General features: G+C 43.7%; 1 protein-coding gene across 2 annotated transcripts in view; it reads right to left on the reverse strand.

Annotated features, from left to right (window-relative positions):
* Window positions 1–7,296, reverse strand: part of BTAF1 (B-TFIID TATA-box binding protein associated factor 1) — a 43,238-nt gene extending 35,942 nt beyond the window's left edge. Inside the window, exon 1 of one of the 2 annotated variants that reach the window (XM_050976584.1) lies at window positions 6,980–7,296. In XM_050976584.1, the coding sequence (XP_050832541.1) occupies window positions 6,980–6,993 (14 nt within the window). In that variant the 5' untranslated portion in view covers window positions 6,994–7,296. The remainder of the gene's footprint in view (window positions 1–6,979) is intronic. The other variant, XM_050976585.1, reaches the window with a different exon arrangement.
* Window positions 7,297–8,546: the final 1,250 nt, after the last annotated feature.

Genomic DNA, 8,546 nt, shown 5'->3' on the forward strand with positions numbered 1-8,546 from the left:
ATACAGCTTGTTTTCTTGGAGTTTTCTTTAACCTACAGTGTGCTTGGTTTGGAATTTGTTATTTTTAACTGTAGTCTGCTTAACTTACACACAAATGCAAACCAAACAAAAAAAATCTTTCAGTTGTCTGACATCACTACAGGAAGGTTTCAGCTTTCAACTCCAGCAAAATACATGGAAACAGGATTAGCAAACACAGCCAACAACATCTGACTAATAGTAGTCCTGGTCACACTAATCATTCTCTTTTCCTCCTGCAGAAGGATGTAAAATTCCCAAACTGATAATATTTTGGAGCTATTAAGATTTTCAAATTGAGTGTTGGTGTTGCTACAGCAGAGTATGGCAGAGCCTGAATTCTGCATGAGTTGGAAGGGTAGCGCTGTAAAAGTTGTCTATGATCAGCAGTGCTAGTTGGTTTGTTTTTCAAATTAAAGCTTTCAGTCTGAGTTTCATTATGAATGAAAAAACCCACTAAAAATTCCACACAAATTAGCTTTGAGTACCTGCAGTTTAAAAAAGAAGTTTCCTAAGTTCTGACAAGGTTTTCATTTTCAGAACAAACTAGCAGTCTCTAAACAAGTTACCAAAGGCAAAGAGAGCCATGTTTGCTAGCGGCATGTGGTTCTCTGCTTCTCATGCTAGACAGGGCTGTAAGCAAGGCACCACATGCCTCACATCATTCCCAGAAGTGTGAAGCAATGTGGTAAAGTGAGATGCTCTACAATGCAGATAAAATTTTTAATTATTTTATTAAATATATCAACTCTGTAAAAAAAATTGTTCTAAGCCAATGGAAGACACAAGCAAACAACAGAAACACAAGAAATATTCTGGGAAAAAAACCCTATTAAAACAAAGAACATTTACATATTATTAAGAAAAATAACTGTAAATTATGAAAATTTAAATACCAATGCTAAACATTAAAGATATTTCTAAAATTACTTCTTCTGCACTTATCTGCTGCAATCAGAACTTTAAAACACCAAGTTCTTCACTTTTAACTCTTAAACAATGGTTTAGATCCTTCTGTCCGATGTCAACTACATCAACGGGTCAATCCCATCAACGGGGCAGCAACCATACACAGCTCTGACATGAACTCATGATGTATGAGCTAGCACAAATCACTACCTTGCTCAAAGAGGTAAATAATTTCTTTCTCTCACTTTGGAAATCCAAGATTTTTCTAGTCTCCATTGAAGTATATCAGAAAAGACACAACTGAGAGCAACAATTCAAAGTTCTTATGATCAGCACTCCATCCAATAATTTTTTCTTCTAAGAAACACCTTTCACACTGACAAAAAATCCATTAGAAATGTTTCTGATACAGACATCAATGAAGGTGCTCAAGAATACAACAGGCATTCAGTACCATCTGAGATGCTCAACCTACAAAAGAGCCACCACAACTAAGTGATGGCACTCTCTGGGTACCACAGTGATTCCATCTTCTGGTCACCAGTTTTGCACATTCAGCATTGAACCAAGTTAGACATGACCCTCATCCAGGCACAGGAGGCAAATGCTGCAATAAATGACATGTTCTGTTGTTCATGCTAATCTGCAGATCTTTGCTGCTGCTGCTGCCCCAAACAGAGGGCTGATCTCCATTTGAAGGGGCAGTTGTCATATTATTTAAAGTGAACCTTATGGCACTCCTGTGGAAACAGGATGATGTGGATTTGAGAGCCCTTCAGCTCCAGAGGCATTAGAAAGATAGTAGCTGCATAATTAATATCACTATACAGGTGTAAGCAACAGTCTCTTCAAAATGTTTGCAAAACACCACACATGCAGCTGCCTTGTATAAAGATCCCAACTGTCCCAGTGTAAGTGTTCTGACTGGACTGGGTGCTCACAGGACTTCAGATGATGAAACTTCCCGTTTGTTGTTTTCAGTGAGTGGAGGCTTAAAAGGGACAGTGACTTGATCACTGCTGCTCATGAAACGATCTGTTGGGACTTTACATCTCTGTGCCCCAGCACGTTAAACTGACCTGAGAGTAATCTCTAATAGTAAAGGCTATCTGGTATGAACTACCTTAGCATATCCTCCAAGCCATTAAAATTGTGTGTCTGTACAAAAAAATTCTCAGTGGCATAGTCCCTGGAACAGTAATGTCAAGCTCTGCCTAGAGCTCTTTGAAAAGCTGCTAGCTAGCACCCATCAAAAGGCAAGGGAATCCTCTTAGGAGTTGATATTTCCAACATCCAGAAAACTTCCTCCCAGGCACTATTTCTTAATACAGAAATAGCCCAGACACCTTGAAAACATCCCTAAATTAAACCTTAGGCTTGACAAGGGTGAAATTCAACCTAAGTTCTAATGGAGTCTGACTTTTCTTGTTGACCTGACAGCCCTCTGCGGTCACTTCATCATTTGGTCAAATCCCAGCTTGGTCGGCTCTAAACACTCGCTCACGTGAACAGTTAAGTAATCAAATAGGCAACTTTCAAATACAGAATCAGACAGTAAGAGAAAAAAAACCACTCAACAGAATTCAGAACAAAACCCAGAAGTGCAATGATACACAAAGAATGGATTGTGATTTAACTTCTCCTAGGTGTGCAAACAGTTGTGAAGGTGGGACTGTGGATAATGAAGAAATCGTGTTTCCTACACAGCAGCTGAAGGAACATCTGGAATGAAACAACAGCTCCATGACCACACCACCATACACTGCATATGGAATCCAACCAAATGCTAAAATTAGTATAATTAATTCCATATGGCCTGTGTATTTCATGTATGACCTACAATTTCATTCTGTACAAGTTTTACTTGTAAACTATTACATATGTATCTCCAACTAACAATGCACCCCAAAATGGGACCAATTAGATTACAAAACCTGTGAGACAGAATTGCAAGTTGAAGCAGTTGTCAGGACAGACTAATACAAGATGTGTATCAGTAAGTTACAAAGTGAACACCTCAGTGACTATTCAAATTCCATCTGCTGGAGCAGGTTGGTGTTCTTATCAGCATGCAATCCTGGCTTTAAATTTTCACTTCAGTCCATTAGAAAAGTGTGCCTGAAAAACTGAGAGCTCTATCTCATTTGGGCAGCAGTGCACATGCTAGCTCTTCCCATGACTGTATCAGCCCTCCCACAAAGAGCAGCACAGAAGGCTGTCCTCTGTTCTGGCCCTCAAGTTTATCTCCACCAACACGGGAAGAGTTACATTATTCTTCCCCTCCTTTTGAATCTGAACTCACATAAACATATTGGTTATAGAATATATATTCTAATGCTTTGGGCATAGGCCTTTAAGCAGTAGTGAACACATACTTGCTCAGGTTAACTCCTGCTTTTTATGCAAGAGTAGCCTTGAAGTAATAGCTTGCACAGAAGCTAAAAGCTGAATTCTTCATAGAGAAAGTCTGTGATAACCTCAAAAAAAAGTCTAAAAGGTATTCAGTGTACATAAGGGATTTCTGATGCAGTATTCAATTTGAAATGTTACACCAGTAATGATGCCAGCCAGTGCAGCCACTTGTTCTTGGGAAGTCACAGCCCTACACTTCAAAAGCTGAGAGCAATACATGAGGCCTGCTTAGTTCACAGGAGTTTTACTCTCACAGCCTTTTGACATTATTTATTTTGAAACAAAAACTAGGTTCCTAATCTACACATTACCAGTCATACACAAATTCAAGTAAACAAAACCACTGAAAACTCTAGAAAAGAGTATTAATCTTACACAGATAAAATCAAGAATGGGTGGCAAGAGCAGCAAATAATCCCCTCTATATTTCTGTAAGGAATTGTCCTGAACATACGCTGAAGAGGTTGCCTTCAAGGTATTTCAGGGAGAACTTAAAGGATATACCAACTAAAATAAAATTGTTTACTCCTAATGCACCTTACCAGCCTCCTAATTTTGTTACATTTTTAAAAGTACATTGGTTCTCCTTCATACTGCGAAGGCACTCAAAACCAGGAGAAAGGCATTAACACCTTGATGTTAGAATAACACAAGGTGCCTTTGAACACATTAAGAAACTCGAAAAAAGTTTTATTAGATTCTGAAAGACTATCATATTTTTATTACCTACTGAAACTCTACCATCCTGAGTAATCTGAGAGTTGTCATCCTCTTGGAAGTATTACTTTTCCTTCTGAAGTAACTCAAAAGATCACTAGTGAGCCACTGCAATTGTTCACTTCGATCATGCACTTTGTAGAAATGAAGCTGAACCAAAACTTTTCACTTCCTTTTTTCCTTCTCAGTTCCACTATCAAAAACATTGGGATTTCTATATCAGCCATGCAAACATTATACTACTTCATCTGTAAAATGAAGTTAAGTGACAGAGATTGGTGACAGAAGCTAAGGCCTACCAAATTAGTTTGCACATTCACAGAAGGAATACCAACCTTCCCACCCACCTATCCCTGCTTCTGGAGGATGGTGTTCATTAGTCTCTCCAGCATAAACTACCAAAGAGATGAACATTTACAGTGCAAATATTCTGCAACATCTTTTGGGATGAGGTATTTACTGTTTCACTTCATGTCTGTTTTCTAGAGCATCAACACAAACTTTTTATAGAGGGAGGTCTTCAATCCATGTAACATACACTGCAATTTAATACTAGACTTTTTTGTCAATAGGTTACAATTAGTTACAATTACTTTTAAAATGACCTTGCTAATAGCAAAGCTGCAATTTCTCAATCTAATTTGAGGGTATTTCAAAGCATTCCCTATGTTTTTTGGGATCTCCCTGAACAGATTAGGGTTTTGAGAAAGGTTTTTAATTGACCAAAAAGCAGAAACTAAACTTTCCTGGGAAAACAACCACCTGATAATTTATTGGTTTGAGAATGTAACACTACTCCAATCCTCACTTCCAAAAAAAGTTATTTTTAAAATAGTTGTTCTAACATAGAACTACCCCTAATGAAATTATTGTTAATAGTAATGCTTGGTATGCACTCCAAAAGGACTGTGGGCTTTTAGAGAAAGATTGAGTCAGCCTCTTCCTCACTCTCCAAACTTGTAGAGGTAAAGAGGCATTGAACAATGAAATATTACAGAAGTCCATAAAAAAAGTAACTGTAACTACCTAGAGGAAAAGTGAAATTAGAACAGACGCTGGACCAACTAAACTGAAGAAAAATAGTTATGTGGTTATATGCACAAGTGCACAAACAATTATTTGTAATATGTCTGAAAGGAAAGGACCTTTGAAGTTCAATGTTCTGAAGTAAAAGGTGAAGAAAGGTATCTTTATTTACAAAAGCAGCACTGACACTGTATCAGTGTTCCTATGGTCCAGCAGCAGAAAGGAAACTCCATTTATCAGGAGCTGCTAACTTCAAAGGGACATAGACAAAATTTACACATTATCACTTAAAAGTATGTAAACATTGGTGCTCACCAGGAATAGTCAAGATGTTGACAGCACTCAAAAATGTCTATTCTTTTACCTAAGTTACACGTGAAGCTGAAACCACTCTGTACCAACTCACTAGTATTACAGCACCTCTACTGACGCTCAGTACCTTGTGTTCAATTGTGCAACATTTGGATACTACAACTATAATCTGAAGCAATATATAACATTACTATTAACACACCAACTTTCAATGCTTCACACTGAATCTTAGAATGAGCCACGTTTAGTTTTACTTTCAGTTCCCAAATGGCGTTAACTAAATCTCTGTACTGCTGTTTTGCACTAAAGCTGCCTTGGTAACTGAAATGGAAACCAGCCTTTAGAGCAGCCACATTCTCAGCACACAGCTGAAAAGCTCTATCTTGATATTCCTGTTAGCCCCCGTATCACATGTACATTAGCAAAGTTGGTTAAGCAGACTGACCAGACCTAATGTAATTAGACGACTCCTCTACTTTACATGATGACTTATTTTAATGTACATGGTAATCTTGTTACAGCAATCCTTACTACTTCCACGTTCTTCTGGACAGATTTGGGGGATGAGAAAAAGCCACAACACATAACAAGTTGATAAAAAAATAAAAGTAGAATAAAACAAAGGGATACATTGTAGAAACTACAAAGCTTAAAATAGAACACCTGCTACTAGAAGTCCCTAAAAGGTGCATTGCTGCCATTAATTTTGATGAAGAATGGATTTCCATTACAAATGTGCACACCTTTACTTTGTTACATAGAATTGCAAACTTATTCACATAGAGCTACTGAAACAGAATTTACTTTTGTGATAGCACTTTGGAAGTACAGATACTATAACACGTGACTTGGGGCTAATCTATCACAAGCTTAATTTGGATTTATGGTTTCCTTTAAATTATCCTGTTGGGAAGCTTAACCCGCCCGTTTCACACACACACAAAAAAAAAAAAAAAAAAAAAAAAAAAAAAAAAAAAAAGCCCCCAGGAATTTGTGCTCAGCATTTTTTATAAAACAGCTCTGTTAAGACACACCTCTGTATCTGTGAATGCTTTAAACGCTGGCACACCCCAGAGCACATGTGTGCAAGCAGATACTGCCCAACATTTTGAGGCAGAGCCAGAATACACTGATCACTTTTCTCCATGAAAGCCTGTTTTATTTTGGTTACTTTACAACTAAGGGCTCTGAAACGCAAAAACGGTTTCTCGCCGGTTTTTGGGACTCAAAATAATTTCCTATTTCCTAGCAGTTTAATCACCCTAGGAAAGACTGGCTAACAAAACGAAGGTGTCGAATTCAGGAGGAAGCCCGAGACGCCCCAGGCAGAGCCCCTGCGGCCCGAGGAAGGGAGGGGGCACGGGAGTCACCGCAGGCCAGGACGCAGAGCCAGGCTTCAGAGCACGCAGCCACCTCCAGACCCCAGCGGGGCGGCCGCGGCGAGGTCTCCGCAGGCTCCCGAAGCAAGAGGAGATGGAACGCGGGCACCCCTCCTCCCCCCCCGCACGAGGCCACACGGAGAGCCGGGAGCGCCGGGTCGCCGCTGTCGGCCCTACTTCCCCCATTCTTCCCAGCTCCCACCGACCTGGAGACGGCCATGGCCGCCCGGAGCCGGGCCTGGCTGACGGCGGGCGGCGGGACGGGGGGGCCGGGGTGCTGCCCGGGCGGAGGGCGCTGGGCCTCGCTCGGGCCTGGGGCGCCGCACCCGGCCTCGGCCCCGCCGGCGATCCGCGGGCAGCGGCTGAGCGCGGCAGAGGCCGGCGGCGGTCGGAGTGTCGCTCCCCCGGGCGGGGCGGCGGCGGCGTGGGCGGCAGCGGCGAAGGACCCTCGGAGCGCGGGTTAAAGCCTCGATTCCCCCATCACCGGGGCGAAGCCCAATGCCTGGTTTTATATGAGCAGCCATCTTGTATTTATTCCCTTCCTCCATGAGAGCCGCTTCCTGATTGGCAAGAGCGCCCAGCCGCAGCCAATGGCGGGAGCGCTTCTAAGAGCAAGGAGGGCGGGAGCGCGCAGCGCCCGCACTGAGCAGGATCGGCCATGGAGCCCGCCGGGCCGGCTGGGGGGGCGCTGGCCTCTGTCGGGGCGTTCCATCTGCAGGGCGATAGAGGGGGGCGAATTCAAAGGAGAGCGTCCCATTCCCGAACCCCGAGGGGAGAAAAGGACACGAGAGTGCGGAGTAAACGCTTTTCATTCTATGTCCACTGGGTGCTGGCCCTTCTGCCCCGCCAACACGGAGGGACAGCGCGGTCGGTGCTCGCCTAACCAACGCCACACCCCCCTCTTGCCGAGGTCCGCCGTCCGTCGGCCCTGCCCGGTGCTGCGGCGCGAAGTCGCTGCCCATGGGACTACAACTCCCGGCATGCCCGGCGCAGTGGCCAGGCTCGGTCGCGCGGCCCGCCGTCTTTGCGGGCCGGCGCAGCTCTGGAGCCCCCGCAGTGAGGGGTGTCTGGAACGCTGCGGGCTGGTACCGCACAGGGGTCGTGGCACTCGAGCGGGGGAACACCCAAGGGTTTATAAACGTCGCCAGCCACGCCAGGCAGCGACGGGGCGGCTGGTCCGGCCCGATCACGGCGCCTCTGTGAGGGGCCACGTTCTTTCCCGCTCTCTGCCGTCACCCCGGCTGGGACAGCGGCCCGTCCTCCCTCCCAGCCCGGCGGGCCCCGGGCGATGCTGAAAGATCCCTGGAATCCAGCCCGGCAGTGCCCCTTGTTCCGGGCAGGCACACCAGGCTCCCGAGTGCTCGCTATCAGCTTCCATCAGATCCAGATGAAGAAATTAGCCTTCGACTAATCATTTAAATTAATGGTCCCAGACTGGTACATAAAGTTAGCTGACGCAGGTAACCTTTCATGTGATAAGTTGGAAACAAAATAATAGATTTTTTTTTCCTGTGATGGCATAAACTTTGATAAACACATGAATTTGCATAGCACTGTATGATAAAGTTTTCCTCTGAAGCCCATTGTGCTGTGAGTGTTTCACACCCAACCCTTCTAGAAGGATTTCTGCTCACCCCAGCCTTTCTGGTTGGTCTCCCTCTCCCCAGAAAGTTAACTCTTCATGTATGGGCTCGCTCATTCTGTCCCCATGAGCACATACTCCAAACAAACATTCTAATGCTGTCTGCATTATCACTGTCTTTTGACAGTTCT

The sequence above is a fragment of the Serinus canaria genome, chromosome 6 (assembly GCF_022539315.1).
Source record: "Serinus canaria isolate serCan28SL12 chromosome 6, serCan2020, whole genome shotgun sequence".
Lineage (NCBI taxonomy): Eukaryota > Metazoa > Chordata > Aves > Passeriformes > Fringillidae > Serinus > Serinus canaria.